The sequence below is a fragment of the Eriocheir sinensis genome, chromosome 19 (genome assembly GCF_024679095.1).
Source record: "Eriocheir sinensis breed Jianghai 21 chromosome 19, ASM2467909v1, whole genome shotgun sequence".
Lineage (NCBI taxonomy): Eukaryota > Metazoa > Arthropoda > Malacostraca > Decapoda > Varunidae > Eriocheir > Eriocheir sinensis.
In genome coordinates, this window is record NC_066527.1 from 5,840,818 (window position 1) to 5,856,430 (window position 15,613).

The following is a 15,613-nucleotide window of genomic DNA, read 5'->3' on the forward strand; positions in this document are numbered from 1 at the left end:
TGTGGTATTGGTGTGCTGGATATCCCTTCACTGGTAGCCTGGTAACATATAGTCCCAGGTCCTTCTCTGCCTCTGTGGTGGATAGTGGAGTGTTTCCCATGTGGTATTGGTGTGCTGGATATCCCTTCACTGGTAGCCTGGTAACATATAGTCCCAGGTCCTTCTCTGCCTCTGTGGTGGATAGTGGAGTGTTTCCCATGTGGTATTGGTGTGCTGGATATCCCTTCACTGGTAGCCTGGTAACATACACTCCCAGGTCTTTCTCTGCCTCTGTGGTGGATAGTGGAGTGTTTCCCATGTGGTATTGGTGTGCTGGATATTCCTTCACTGGTAGCCTGGTAACATATAGTCCCAGGTCCTTCTCTGCCTCTGTGGTGGATAGTGGAGTGTTTCCCATGTGGTATTGGTGTGCTGGATATCCCTTCACTGGTAGCCTGGTAACATACACTCCCAGGTTTTTCTCTGCCTCTGTGGTGGATAGTGGAGTGTTTCCCATGTGGTATTGGTGTGCTGGATATCCCCTCCCATGGTGCAGGACTTTACATTTTTCCTCATTGAGTTGTAGCAGCCACTTTTTGTTCCATTCCTGTAGCTTGGTGATGTCTTCTTGTAGGAAATCCGCGGTGAAGGGATTAAGTCGCTGAAGTTAGTGTTGGATGAAGACCTGGGCAGCATGAGGGTAATCACTCCTGACGCAACGCAATAACGGTCGATTCGATTTTTAAGTTGATGGTATTCACAATTCCCTCAGAAGGAAGGTTGTTCCAATGGCGGATGACTCGCTTTGAGAAGGACCTCCTGCCAGTGTCCGTCCTGCATCACCTCGCTTGAATGGGTGGCGGTGGCGGGGTAACGGAGGTGGTAATGATGGGTTTGGTAATTTGGATGGAAATGGGTGGGGGGATAATGGGGTGGTGATGGGGGCAGTAATGGAGTGGTTCCCTTTGCCACAATAGGCGTACAGGTGAAGGTAGTTTATGGCAACCCTTAATTAGTGCATCGGCGGCGGCCAGGTGCAACGCGAACACACCTGAAGGGGGGAGGGACAGGTAAGGGGGGCAGGGCAGGGGGGAAGGGGGGGAGAGATTAAGGATATTTGAAAGGGTAAAGAGAGATACTGGATTGGATGAGAGGGGAAATGGGGAGGAGAGAGAAGAAAGGGGAAGGGTAATGAAGGGAAAATAAAGGGGGGAAGAGGAGGAGGAGGGGGAAAGAGGGAAGGGGAGGAGGAGAGGGAGGGAGAGAAGGGTGTAAGGATATTTGAAAGGGTAAAGAGAGGGATAGGACGGGAGGGGAAAGGAGGAAGGAAAGGGAAGGGAAAAAGGGGGAGGAAGGGAAGGAGAGGAAAGAGGTAGGAGAGAGACAGATGGGTAGAGGATATTTGAAAGAGTTGATGAATAGGATAGGAGGGAAAGGGAAGAGGGGAGGGGAAAAGAAGGGAAAGGGAAGGGGAGGAGAAATATTGAGGAAGAGGAGGAAGATAGAGTAATTAGATGTTTGAAAAGGAAGGGAAGGAAAGGAGGGAAGGAGGAGGAGGGACTAAGAGAGGAAAGGAAAGGGGGAAGGAGAAATAAAGAGAAAGGAGAGAGAGAGTAAAGGAAGGGAGAGGAAGGAAAGGTTAGAGGAAAAGAAGAGGGGAAGAGGAAGGGAAGGATTGAGGAAGATGAGAAAGTGTGAAAGAGGAGGAGGAAGGAAGAAGGAAGAAAGAGGATAGGGGAAGGAAAAGAGGAGAGCGAAGAAGGGGAGAAGGAAGGGAGAGAGGAAAGGGGGAATAAGGAGGAAGAGGAAAACGGAAGCTGAGGAGGAGAGAAATAGGAGGGGAGGGGAGAGGAGGAGAGAGATAGGAGGGGAAGGAAAGAAGGAAGAGGAGGAGAAAGAAAGAGGAAGAAGAGTAAAAGGGTGAATGTAAGATAAAAGAAGAAGAAGAAGAAGAAGAGAGAGAGAGAGAGAGAGAGAGAGAGAGAGAGAGAGAGAGAGAGAGAGAGAGAGAGAGAGAGAGAGAGAGAGAGAAGGGGAAGGTGTGTGTGTGTGTGTGTGTGTGTGTGTGTGTGTGTGTGTGTGTGTGTGTGTGTGTGTGTGTGTGTGTGTGTGTGTAGTTATAGAGATAGAGAGAGAGAGAGAGAGAGAGAGAGAGAGAGAGAGAGAGAGAGAGAGAGAGATTTAAAATCGATCAAGGGAATGTTTTTGGTCGGGGCTATAACCCCCCCTCCCTCCCCTCCCTTTTTTCCCCGGGGACGAGGGAGGGGGAGCTGGAGGGGAGGGGGGAGGTAAAAGGAGAAAAGTTTGCAATATATGGTAATGTAAGTGTCTGTCTGTCTGTCTGTCTGTCTGTCTGTTTGTTTTGTTTATTCTTTCTTTTTCCTCTGTTTTTCCTTTTTTTATTTTTCCTTTTTTTATTTTTCCTTCTGATTTTTCTTCTGTCTGGAGGAGGAGGGGTTGGAGGAGGAGGAGGAGGAGGAGGAGGAGGGAAGAAGAAGGAATAGAAGAGGGGTATAAGAGGAGAGAGAGAGAGAGAGAGAGAGAGAGAGAGAGAGAGAGAGAGAGAGAGAGAGAGAGAGAGAGAGAGGATTGGGGGATAGTCTGATAGGGAAAGAGAGAAAGTGAAATGGAAAAGAGGAAAGAAAGAAGAAGAGAGAGATAAAAAGAAGGGAAGGAGAAGGGAGATAGAAGGAGTAGAGGAGAAATGGAGGGAGAAGGGAAAACAGGAAACAGGAGAGAGAAGAAAGAAGGAGAAAAAAAAGAAGGGAAAGAAGAGGGGAAATAGAAGGAGTAGAGGAGAAATAGAGGAAGAAGGGAAGAAGGAGAACAGGAGAGAGAGAAGAAAGAATGAGAAAGAGAAAGAAAGGGAAAGAAGAGGGGAAGAAATGGGAGTAGGGGAGACAGGGTGTTAGTTGAGGGGGTAGAGGAGAAAGGGAAAAGGAAAACAGAAAAGAAAGAAGGAGAAAGAAGAAGTGTAAGGAAAGGGATAAAAGGGGGTAGGGGGGATAGGGGGGTTAGTGGAAGGGGTAGGGGAGAAGGAAAACAGGAAAGAGAAGAAAGAAGGAGGAAGAGAAAAAGAAGGAAAGGAGGATGAGAGAAGGGGAAAAGGAAAACAGGAAAGAGAAGAAAGAAGGAGGAAGAGAAAAAGAAGGAAAGGAGGGGAGAAGGGGAAAAGGAAAACAGGAAAGAGAAGAAAGAAGGAGGAAGAGAAAAAGAAGGAAAGGAGGATGAGAGAAGGGGAAAAGGAAAACAGGAAAGAGAAGAAAGAAGGAGGAAGAGAAAAAGAAGGAAAGGAGGATGAGAGAAGGGGAAAAGGAAAACAGGAAAGAAAAGAAAGAAGGAGAAAGAGAAAAAGAAGGAAAGGAAGATGAGAGAAGGGGAAAAGGAAAACAGGAAAGAGAAGAAAGAAGGAGAATGCGAAAAAGAAGGAAAGGAGGGGAAAAGGAAAAAAGGAAAACAGGAAATAGAAGAAAGAAGGAGAAAGAGAAAAAGAAGGAAAGGAGGATGAGAGAAGGGGAAAAGGAAAACAGGAAAGAAAAGAAAGAAGGAGAAAGAGAAAAAGAAGGAAAGGAAGATGAGAGAAGGGGAAAAGGAAAACAGGAAAGAGAAGAAAGAAGGAGAATGCGAAAAAGAGGGAAAGGAGGGGAGAAATGGAAAAGGAAAACAGGAAAAAGAAGAAAGAAGGAGAAAGAGGAAAAAAAGGAGAGGAGGAGGGAAATAAAAAGGGCGGGGGGATAATGTGATTTGACTAATATGTTGATTCTTTTTTTTTCTTCACTCCATTGTTGAAATTGTTGACAAGTGGAAGAAAAAAAATAATTGAATAAAGGAAGGAAAGTTTTTAAGATTTTGGTTGTTACTATTATTGATTTTTTTATTATTATTATTATTATTATTATTATTATTATTATTATTATTATTATTATTATTATTATTGTTGTTGTTGTTGTTGTTTTGCTTCTTATTTTGTTTGTGTGTTACTTCATTCTTTTTTCCTTCCTCTATTCCTCTCTTTCTCTTCTCCTCTTCCTATTTTCTTCCTCACCTTCTCTCCTTCGTTCCTTTCTTCCCTCGTTTTTCCTCCTTTTCTTCTTTTATCATTTCTTTTTTATACATTATTTCCTTCCTTCTTCCTTCCTTCCTTCCTTCCTTACCCTCCTTCCTTCCTTTCTTTCATTCTGCCATACCTTCCTTCCTTCCCTCCTTCCTTCCTTCCTTCCGTACCCTACTTCCTTCCTTCCATTCTTCCTTACCTTCTTTGCCTCTTCCTTCCTTCCTTCCTTCCTTATCCTCCTTCCTTCCTTTCTTACTCTCCTTCCTTTCTTTCATTCGTCCATATCTTCGTTCCTTCCTTCCTTCCTTACCCTCCCTTCCTTCCTTTCATTCTTCCATACCTTCCTTCCTTCCTTCCTCCCATACCCTCCTTCCTTCCATTTTCCTATGCCTTCCTTCCTTCCTTCCTTTCTTTCTTCCTTCCTTCCTTTCTTTCTTCCTTCCTTCCTCCTCTTCCATCTACTTTCTTCTCCCCTTCCTGGGCCAGAAAAAATGAGAGGGGAGAAGGAAAGTGAGAGTGAGAGAGGGGGAGAGGGGAGGAGGAGGGGAAGAAGAGGGGGGGGAGGGGTACAGGCCGCCACGTCACTCATCTCAAAGTGAAGAGGGGAAAGAAAGGGGAAAAAAGGAGCTACGTGCTGGGAAATTAAAAGAGGATAAAAAACGGATTAGGAAAAGGGGAAAAAAAGTGTATGAGATTGTATGAGGAACAGAAGGAAAGGGGAAGAGGAGGAGGAGGAGGAGGAGGAAGAGGAGGAGGAGGAGAAAGAGGAAGAGGAACAGAACACAAAGAAACACAAAGGAAGAACAAACAACAGCAGACCTGCTGGTCCTGACGAGGCTGTTTGTGACAAGCTACACTAACTATCTAATCAAAGGTGGAAGATGAAGGACAGCAAAGGCGAAGGAAGGAGGAGGAGGAAGAGTAACAGAAGAAGGAGGAGGAAGAGGAATAGAAGGAGGAGGAATAAATACATAGGAAAACACTGGAAGAACAGACACCAGAAGACCTGTCGGTCTATGGCGAGGGTGTCTGTTTACTACCGCTACTACTAGTAATCTACGTGTGGTAGGACAGGACAGAATAGATGAAGGCTCCTCCCCACCCACCTCTCCCTCCGGCAACGTGCCGGCAGGAAATAGATAGAAGAGATCACCATGTACCTTTAAGGAAGAAAGGGACATGGAAATTTTACAGTAAAGAGAGAAATAAGAGGAAATTACTACCCTTAACTTACGCTACTGGTAACCTAAGCTGTGGGGGAAACTAATGTCTTCAGGTTGTACTCGTGCTGCAGGCTGCCTGAGACAACGAAAAAGGGTCAGTAACAGTGTATGGAGTTGAGTCATAAAAATAAAAATAAAAATAAATAAATAAATAAAAGCTAGTATTAAATTGGTCTGTTCACGATGGGGTGAGATGTAGTTTCAGGGGTTACCGGTAGAGGCTTGATCCTCGTTTACCTTCGGTACAGGGGTACGCTCCAGTATCCTGTTAACCTTACTGTTCCCACACCTCACTGCCTGAAACATGAAAAAGGGTCAGTAAAATCTTATATCCCTGAAGTACTTATCCAATGAAGACTTGAAGCTATTAATACTCTGTGCGCTAACTACTGACGGTGGGAGTCTATTCCAGTGATCGACGACTCTATTATTGAAAAAACTTCTGCACGCCAATGTGTTACATCGGTTTCCCTTCAACTTCATACCGTTGCTGCGTGTTATTGTGTTGGTGTCTCTCTGAAATAGACTATCTGGGTTAATATTGTAGAATCCATTAAGGATTTTGAACGCTTCAATTAAGTCCCCTCTTATCCTTCGCTTTTTTAGGGAAAACATATCTAAACGCTTTAAACGCTCGTCATATGGCAAGTTTCGGAGCGCTGGAATTTGTTTGGTTGCTCGTCGCTGTATCTTTTCTAGCAAAACTTGATCTTTGATAAAGTTCGGTGACCAGAACTGAACGCCGTATTCTAGGTGTGGTCTTACTAATGCTAAATATAATCTCTTCATAAGTTCGGGTGATTTATAATCAAAGTTTCTTGAGATTAATCCCAACATCATATTGGCTTTTTTACTCGCTGCAGAACATTGATCACTCACTTTAAGAGTGTTACTGATAATGACACCAAGAACAGAAGGAGGAGGGGGAAGAGGCACAGTAAAGGGAGGAAGAAGAAGAAGAAGAGGAGGAGGAGGAACGGAGGAAAAAGAGGGAAGAAAGAAAAAAAAGAAGGATAAGTAGAACAAAACGATAAATAAGAGAAGGAAAGTGAATAAAAAGAGAGAGAAAAAGCGACGAAGAGAAGAAGGAAAAGGTGATGGAAAATAAAAAAAAAGGTAAAAAACGGATTAAAAAAGGAAAAAAAAAGATTACATGAGTGACAAAATTAGGAAGAGGAGGAGGAGGAGGAGGAGGAGGAAGAGGAGGAAACATGGAAAGACAGGCAACAGTAAACATATTGGCTCATCACGAGGTTGCCCGCTCTAGTGATTTAATACGCCCGACACTCACTCAATTCCACATCGGTATAACGTTCAGTTCACTCCTGACGCAGCGAAGTAACGGTCGATGCGATTCTTAAAGGAGGTGATCGTTTCCCCACTAACTACTTCTGCAGGGAGGTTGTTCCAGTGGCGGATGACTCGGTTTGAAAAGAAAGAAAAAATCACCTCACCTCGCTTGAATATGGATAGACCGTTGTTTCTAATTTTGGAGGTGTGTTGTAGCTGGAATAAGGAGGAAGAATGGAAAGCAGACGAAAGCGAAGAGAAGGGGAATGAGGAAGAGAAGGCGGTGGGATAGTTATGAAAAGATGAACAAGTATCACAGAATGGGAAAAAAGAAAAAACGTAAAACAACTATTATAGCAAGTTGATTGAAAATTTGAACACACTCTCTCAATTTGAAGAAGAAAAAAAACGTAAGAAACAATTATAGCAAGATGATTGAAAATTTGAACTCTCTCTTTTTCAATTTGAAGAAAAAAACGTAAAAAACAATTATAACAAGATGATTAAAAATTTGAACACTCTCAATTTGAATCTCTCTCTCTCTCTCTCTCTCTCTCATATGCGGAGGAGGAAGAGTAACAGAAAGAGGAGGAGGAAGAGGAACAGAAGGAAGAGGAGGAAGAGGAACAGAAGGAGGAGGAGGAAGAGAAACAGAAGGAGTAGGAGGAAGAGGAACAGAAGGAGGAGGAAGAGGAAGAAGAAAAAGAGGAGGAGGAGGTTAATTAGAAGGTGTTCAGCGTCGGACAACAACGATGATCTCTTCCTTGCGCAACAAACATTAGGGAGAAGCTCTCAACCCTCAACTTGTTCTCTCTTGAAAAACGTCGCCTCCGAGGAAAACTGATCGAATGTTAGAAAATACTCGGCGGTTTTACGAATGTGGACAAATCCAAATTGTTTATGATCAATGACACGTTCCGAACGAGAAATGATGACACAAAACTTTGATGTAAATAAGAAAATTCAAACCACCAAAATTTTCTTCACCAACGTTGTAATGCGAGTATGGAATAAACTCCCGCCTTCTGTGGTCCAGTGTAACACGATTGACTCATTTAACCAGGTAGCTGCGGGGGTCATATTTCTTAGGTTAGGTTAGGTTAGGTTAAAGGCCCCTCTAAGCAAAATAATGAGAAAGAATCATCACTCACGCAAACCATTTTATAATATATATCAACGCATATGTGATCAGTTTATGCATCATCTATTTTGGGAGGTTTATATCATGGCAGAAATTTGGCCCATCGCTGGTACACGGTAAAGCCACAAATTTGGCCCGTCGCTGGTACACGGTAAAGCCACAAATTTGGCCCGGCGCTGGTACATTTGGTAAACCCATAAATTTGGCCCTTCGCTGGTACACGGTAAAGCCACAAATTTGGCCTGTCGATGGTACACGGTAAAGCCACAAATTTGGCCTGTCGCTGGTACACGGTAAAGCCACAAATTTGGCCCGTCGCTGGTACACGGTAAAGCCACAAATTTGGCCCGTCGCTGGTACACGGTAAAGCCACAAATTTGGCCCGTCGCTGGTACACGGTAAAGCCACAAATTTGGCCCGTCGCTGGTACACGGTAAAGCCACAAATTTGGCCCGTCGCTGGTACACGGTAAAGCCACAAATTTGGCCCGTCGCTGGTACACGGTAAAGCCACAAATTTGGCCCGTCGCTGGTACACGGTAAAGCCACAAATTTGGCCCGTCGCTGGTACACGGTAAAGCCACAAATTTGGCCCGGGTTAAAAACAAGCTCAACTGACGTTCACTAAAGTAGAAATGCAAAGTCTTGGTGAAACTAAACATTAAATTTCATATGATTCCACTTAGGTTAAAGGACACACCACCTAATCTGAACCAAATGTCTGTGTGGTCTGAATATCTATGTGAGTCCCAGGTGATGACAGGTAAGGTGGGGCAGCGGGCCAGGTGTGAGGGAGTCAGCGTAAGGTATCAGTTCGGGTTAGTCCAGGTGAGTGTGTGACTAATCAGGCGCGCCGGCCAGGTAAGCTCAGGTGCTGGGCTCATTAAGGCGGCCACTGGTGTTTCTCCACGGGTACTAATTACTAACGTTTCCGCCAGGTGAGGTAATTAATTAGGCGTGTGTGGGGGGCGAGTTTTTATTTATTTATTTATTTTTGTTTTCTTTTATTTTTTTCATTTTTATTATATATGTTTTTAGCTATTCCTTTATTTACATATTGTCTGTTCAGTTATTTGTCTTATTGTTTTATTTATTTTTCATTTATTCGATTTGATTTGATTTATTTGTGTGTTTTGTTCTCATTTTTTTCTTTGTATTTTTTTTTTCTTTTTATGTCTTTTTCATGTTCATCTTTTCTCTATGTTGATATTCTTCTCGTTGTTTAATTTTCTTCTTTTCTTTTCTCTTTTCCCTTTTCTTTATTATCATTTTTTATTGTTATTTTTTCTGTGCATTCGTATTTTTTTCCCTTCCTTTTCATATTTCCCTTATTTTTTCTTTTTCCTTCTGTTCTTTTCTTCTTCTTACTAATTTCTTTTCATTCTTTTCCATCTTCTTTTCTCTCTCTTTCTTCCTTCTTTTATCTACTCTACAGATTTGTTCCTCTACTCTACTTCCTGTTTTCATTATTTTCATTTTTTCCTTATTTTCTTTTCTCTTTCAATTTTCCTTCCTTAAATTCCTTTCTCTTTTCCCTCCCATTCTTCCTTCCTTCTGTTCTTTCTTTCTCTCACTTTTCCCTCCTTCATTCCATCTGTCTTTCCCTTCTTCCTTCTTTCCTTCCCTCCTTCCTTCCTTCCTTCCTTCTGTCCTTTCTTCCTCTCACCCTTCCCTACCTCCTTCCTTCTTTCCTTCTCTCCTTCCCTTCCTTCCTTCCTTCCTTTCTTCTGTCCTTTCTTCCTCTCACCCTTCCTTCCTTCCTTCTATCTTTCCCTTTTCCCTTCTTTCCTTCCCTTTCTTCCTTCTCTCCTTCCTTTCTCCCTTCCTTCCCCCTTTCCCCCCTTTCTCAAATACCTCCCTGTATACCTCAAACCTTACCCTCTCCTCCTCCTCCTCCTCCTCCTCCTCCTCCTCCTCCTCTTCCTCCTGACATTGTATGGAGTGATGGATGTCTCAGTACCTATTCTTCCCTCCCTCTCTCCCTCCCTCCCTCTCCCTCCCTCCCCCCCTCCCCCCCCTGTAACACGCACCTCCCTCCAATACCTGGTTACGTTACACTCTGTTGCTTCTCCCTTTGTCGCCCTCCCTCCCCCCCCTTTGTTACTCCCCTATTGTTACTCTCCCTGCCTCTCTCTCTCTCTCTCTCTCTCTCTCTCTCTCTCTCTCTCTCTCTCTTTCCTTTCCTTTCTTTTCCTTCGTTTTCTTTTCTCTTCGTTTTTTTATGTTGATTTACTTTTCCTTCTTTCTTTCTTTCTTTCTTCCTTTCTTTCCTTTCTTTCTTTCTTTCTTTCTCTCCTTCTTTTTTTCTCTCAAAATTATGTGAGAGAATCGTAAGTTTTTGTGTGTATTTTGAGAGAGAGAGAGAGAGAGAGAGAGAGAGAGAGAGAGAGAGAGAGAGAGAGAGAGAGAGAGAGAGAGAGAGATGGGAGAATATTTGCCAGTTTGAAAATTTATGATCCATCTTTCTGACTCCTTCCTCCTCCTCCTCCTCCTCCTCCTCCTCCTCCTCCTCCACTTCATCCTCTTCTATTTCTTTTTCTTCTATGCTGTATATTTTTCCTCTTTTTTTTTCTTTCCCTCCTTCTTTCCTCCTCTATCTTCCTCCTCCCTCCTCTTCTCCCCTCCTCTTTCCTCCTCTCCCATCCTCTCTCCCTTCTTCCCTCTCTCTGTTTGTCCTCTCATTTTCTGATTCATGGAAAAGAAGAGACGTAAAGAGAGGGGAGAAAATTAAGTTAAAAGAAAGAAAGAAAGGAAGGAAGAAAGGGAGGAGGAGATAAAGAAGGAAGTAAGAGAAAGCGAAGGAAAAAATAGAAAGGCTGAAAAGAGAAGGGAGAAAAAAAAAATTAAAAGAAGGAAAAAAAAGATGAAAAGAGAAAAAAAAGCTAAAAGAAAGAAAGAAAGGAAGGAGTAAAGGGAGAGAGATAAAGAAGGACGTAAAAGAAAGAGAAACAAAAAAACATAGAAAAGTTGAAAAGAAAAGGTAGAAAAAAATGAAAGCTGAAGATGAAAATAGAAAAAAATAAAAAAAATAAATGAAAGGAAATATAGACACGTAAAAATAAGTAAAAAAAAAAAGGAGAAAAAAAGTGAAAATAAAAACCATAAGTAGAAATAAATAAATGTGAGAATGAGGGAAAGAAAAAAGGGAAAAAAAGAAAAGGGGAGAAGAGAATGGGATGAAAGTGCTTAAACTCCCATGGGAAACTAGAGGGAGAGGGGAGAAAGGGGAGAAAGGGGGGGAGGAGGGGGATGAAAGGGGGGAGGAGGGAGATGAAAGGGGGAGGAGGGAGATGAAAGAGGAGGAAGGGGGGGGAGGAGGGGGAGGAAGGGGAGGAAGGGGGGGAGGAGGGGAAACCATTGAAGGGAGAGAGAGAGAGAGAGAGAGAGAGAGAGAGAGAGAGAGAGAGAGAGAGAGAGATGAGAAATAGGTAAAATAGAAAGGGAGAAAAAAGAAAGTAAGATTTTATGGAAAGAAAAGGAATAGAAGAGGAGTAAGAGAAATAGAGGAGAAAGAAAAAGAGTGAAGAAGAGAGAAAGGAGAGAGAAAAAGAGGAGAAGCAGAGAGAGAGAGAGAGAGAGAGAGAGAGAGAGAGAGAGAGAGAATTTCACTTATTTTATTCTCCTCTTTCCTCCTTTCTCCTCTTCCTTCCTCTTTCTCCTTCCTTCCCTTCCTTCCCTCTCTCTCTCTCTTCAAATATGCTCTTCATCTTTTCAAAACAATTTATAAAAGCGAGTTTATGTCCATCTTGTCATTCATCAACTTTTCTTTCTTTTCTTTCTTTTCTTAATTTTCTTTCTTTCTCCTTTCTTTATTTTCTTTGTCTGCTTTCTTTAACATTCTGCGTCTTTTTCCTCTTTCGTTAAATATGGTTCTCTTTTTTTGTTTATTTATGAGAGAGAGAGAGAGAGAGAGAGAGGGTAAATAATCAATGAAAAATGTAGAAGAGGAAGAAAACGAAAGATGATTAGGGAAAAAAGAAAATAGAAGAGGAGGAGGAGGAGGAGGAGAAGGGAAAGAAAGAGGAAGAAGGAAAATGATCAATAAAAAAAGGGAAAAAAGGAAGAAAGCGAAAGGGAATAAAGGGAGAGAAAAAGAGGAGGAGGAAGAGGGAGGAGAAGAGAAGAAAGACGAAGAGGGAGTTGAGGAAGAGGAGGAGGAAGAGAAGAAAGAGGAAGAGGGAGAGAAGAAAAAGGAGGAGGAGGAGGAGGAGGAGGAGGAGGAGGAGGAGGAAGGGTGTGAGGAGGAATGGAGAAGAGAGGAGAAGGGAGAGGGAGGAGGAGGAGGAGGAGGAGGCGGAGGAGGAGGAGGAGGAGGAGGGAAGGAGGAAGAGGAGGAGGAGAGGAAAGAGGGGAAAGGTATAGATAAAGGGTACGTTGTCTCCTCCTCCTCCTCCTCCTCTTCCTCCTCCTCCTCCTCCTCCTCCTCCTCTATTCAATTACATTCCTAAACAACTCAATTGCAATTAAAATTCCTGGGAGGAGAGAGAGAGAGAGAGAGAGAGAGAGAGAGAGAGAGAGAGAGAGAGAGAGAGAGAGAGAGAGAGAGAGGGGGGGGGGCGAGAAAGAGTTTAAAAGGAAAAAGGGAAGGAAGGAATGAGAAAGAGAGAGGAAATAAAGGAAATGAAGAGAAAGATGAGAAGAAAAGAGAGAGAGGAGGTACAAAAAAGAAGAAAAGGAAGACATGGAGGAAAATGAGAAGAGGAAAAGAGAAATAATGAAGGAAGAAAATAGTGCAGTGAAGAAGAAGGGAAATAAATAAAGATAGAAAATAAGCAAATGAGAAAAGAAGGAAGAGACGCATAGGGGAGAAGAGGATGGGAAACAGAGATAAAGAGAAGAGCAGAAAAAAGGTGAAGAAAAAAGAATAATAATAAACGAAATAAGAAAAAAAAGAAAGAAAGATGATTGTAAGGGAAACAGGAGATAGAGGACGAGGAGACTGATTACAGCAGCAGGAAGGAAAGATGGAGTGAGTAGATAGGAGAGAGAGAGAGAGAGAGAGAGAGAGAGTCCTTAGGTTCGCAGGTGACAGCCTTGCTAAGGTGGTCGATCGTTCAGACAACTCCTTGCATAACGTTTCTTGTTCTGCGGACCATCACGGCCCTGCTCTCCCTGCCTAAGGTTTTTTGTAAGACAATATTTTCTATTTTTTTCATTTGAAATGTAAGATAAGAAATGTACGCACACACCTGCATCGCAACACTCCTCACAGATGCGACACTCTTGAACAAGTTGTTCCGTAGAAGTGGCACCGTTCCATGGGACGCGTTCCTCTGCACGGTGATTTAGTCAGCTGCGAGCCGTTCCTCTCAGTGTGTTTGTGGTGCTTCTTGGCACTCCTCAGGCACTGTTGTCACCCGTCAACGACAGTCACTGTTCAGCGGGTGTTGAGAAATGCACCCGGAATGTACGTCAACTGAACGTCGCTGAACATTTGAGTTTGATCACGACGCTGTGTACTCGCTCTGTGCTCACAGAAAATCGCCATCACCCGGCTTGGCGCCTCCCTTGACACGACGTCTGCTGCGGGAGTTGGTGCCTGGACGCGTCTGCCCTTCGTAGAAATACCTTGGTTCGTATCTGGGCGAGACGTGGCTGCTGGCGTTGTGCTGGCGGTGCTGTGAGTGGCGGCCGTTGGTGTAGTTCTGTGCAGCATTCCGGCCACTGTTTTGCTGGAAGGAGTCGTTGCTCCGCTGTGTCGTCCTCCCGAGGCGCCGAGGTGCGCCACGCAGCGAGTTAGAGGCGGATCTAACGGGCTGCTGGTGAGGCCTCGAGGTGAAGTTTGGAGACTGAGACTGAGCGTCCTTCACTGGCCCTTGCTGTGGCGTCACTGTTCTTTGCTTCGTCTTTTGCAGCTGAGAACGAATGCTGGAGAGCGGCACGCCATACTTGAAGTAGTCGTGGCCACAGTACAGCTCACGATCCTTGACGAAAGTGTTCAGGTTCTGGAAGTCAAAGCGGAGACACTTATGAGCGGTGCTGGCCGCCTTTCCTTTCTTGAGGATCCCTGTGAGATGCTGTGGCCCAGTGTGTTTGTTGTCTGCATCTGTTGGTTCCTCTGTTGCTGTTTTCTGAGGCTCTGGCAGTTTGTTCACTGCCTCCTTTGGTGGCTCTCTCTGTGGCTTCACTGTTCTCTCCTTCGGCTTTTGCAGCTCAGAACGAATCATGGAGAGAGGGAAGCCGTACTTGAAGTAGTCGTAGCCACAGTACAGCTCACGATCTTTGACGAAAGTGTTCAGGTTCTGGAAGTTGAACCTGACCATTTTCTTGGCGGGGTTTTGAGCTTCATCCTGCTTCTTGAAGCTACTTTTGAGGAGCTTCTTTGGTGCATCGGTAACGGCCTTGCTTACGCTGGAAGGAGCGTGCCCAGCAGTGCCTCGGTGCTCGGAGGGGAGATCCTCGCACACCTCCTTTATCTTTTCTCTCAAGGTTTCAGTCCTCTTGTCAAGGGTCTCCTTCTGGGTCCAGTCTTTTGCTGCGACTGTTTCATCCACTGGCTTGGCGACCTTCTCTCTCTTGACCAAGTGGATAGTTATGACGAGGGTTTGAGGTCTCCTGACAGTCCAGTCTTTTGCTGCGACTGTTTCATCCACTGGCTTGGCGACCTTCTCTCTCTTGACCAAGTGGATAGTTATGACGAGGGTTTGAGGCCTCCTGACAGTCCAGTCTTTTGCTGCGACTGTTTCATCCACTGGCTTGGCGACCTTCTCTCTCTTGACCAAGTGGATAGTTATGACGAGGGTTTGAGGCCTCCTGACAGTCCAGTCTTTTGCTGCGACTGTTTCATCCACTGGCTTGGCGACCTTCTCTCTCTTGACCAAGTGGATAGTTATGACGAGGGTTTGAGGCCTCCTGACAATGGCCTCCTCTCCCCCCCCTCCCACCACCCCGTCAGCATCCCGGGTGTCGGAGGGGAGTTCCTCCTCCACCACAGGGAGAGGCTGAGCCGTGTTCTTCAGGCAGACGAGGCTCAGGGACGCTTGTCCCTGTTCGCCCGCATCCTCCTGGGCGTCCGCGTGTTTGGTGTCCTCCACGAAAGAGTCGAGGTCGTCGGGTGGGCTGCGGCGTGCCCGCCTGGCGAACAGCCAGTCGAAGCACCCCCAGCACTTGGCCTTCTTCATTTTTTTGTGTTGAGTCATTTTAATGTAAATGAACAATGTTTAGCAGGAACGTGCAGGTCACCAACCTTGTCCTCTTCTAGGATGGTTTGCTCTCGGCGTGTGTCGCCTTGGCTCCGCCGGCCACTGGCGGGGACGCTCAAAGGAAAGGCTGAGAGCACAACGCTGGGACGATGGGACGTAATGCAGGTGACGCTCTCTCTCTCTCTCTCTCTCTCTCTCTCTCTCTCTCTCTCTCTCTCTCTTCATTCTTTATTTTGTTCTTATTTTCATTACCTTTTCTATTTTTCCTTCAGTTCCCTTCGCTCCCTTCCTCTCTTCCCTGCCTCACTTTTATCTCATTTACCCTTTTTACTTTCCTTTTCTTTCCTTTCCCTGTCTGTCCCTTCCCTTCTCCTTTTACTTATCTTTTTACCCTTCCCTTTATTCTATTTCCTTTAATTTTCTTTCCTTTCCCTTCCCTTTCCTTCTCTTCCCTTCCCTTCTTCTTCCTTACCCATATTTTCCTTATTTTCCCTTTCCTTCCCTTCCAATCCCTTCCTTTCCCTTCACTTCCTCTTCCTTTCCTATATTTGCCTAATTTCCCCTTTTTTATTTCCCTTCCCTTCCCTTTCCCTCCTTTCCCCTCCTTTCCCTTCCTTTTCCTTCCCTTCCCTTCTCGTCCTTTCCTCTTCCTTTCCTCTATTTTCCTTACTTTCCCTCTCTTTCCTTCCTTCCTTCCTACCTTCCCTTCAGTTCCCTGTCTTACCTTTCCCTTCCTATACTTTCCCTTCCTTTCCCTTCCTTTTCCTTTCCTTCCCTTTCCTCCC

General features: G+C 44.5%; 1 protein-coding gene across 4 annotated transcripts; it reads right to left on the reverse strand.

Moving 5' to 3' along the window:
- Positions 1–12,779: 12,779 nt before the first annotated feature.
- LOC127001014 (uncharacterized) lies at positions 12,780–14,847 on the reverse strand. 4 transcript variants are annotated; one of them, XM_050865192.1, is made up of 2 exons: positions 14,292–14,847; positions 12,780–14,192 (listed from the first exon to the last, which is right to left on the reverse strand). In XM_050865192.1, exons 1-2 carry the CDS (start codon positions 14,823–14,825, stop codon positions 13,158–13,160), a joined length of 1,569 nt encoding a protein of 522 aa, XP_050721149.1. In that variant the 5' UTR covers positions 14,826–14,847; the 3' UTR covers positions 12,780–13,157. The 4 variants fall into 4 exon arrangements, with proteins under 4 accessions (XP_050721149.1, XP_050721153.1, XP_050721151.1 ...); XM_050865196.1 differs by having other exon boundaries at positions 12,782–14,192; positions 14,490–14,847; XM_050865194.1 differs by having other exon boundaries at positions 12,782–14,192; positions 14,391–14,847.
- Positions 14,848–15,613: the final 766 nt, after the last annotated feature.

Bases quoted from the DNA above. Each gene is read 5' to 3' on its own strand.
- LOC127001014 (XM_050865192.1), bottom strand. From the start codon at position 14,825: ATGACTCAACACAAAAAAATGAAGAAGGCCAAGTGCTGGGGGTGCTTC. The intron at 14,193-14,291 runs GTCGCCAAGCCA...AAGAGAGAGAAG, and splicing joins ACTTGGTCAAGAGAGAGAAG to GTCGCCAAGCCAGTGGATGA.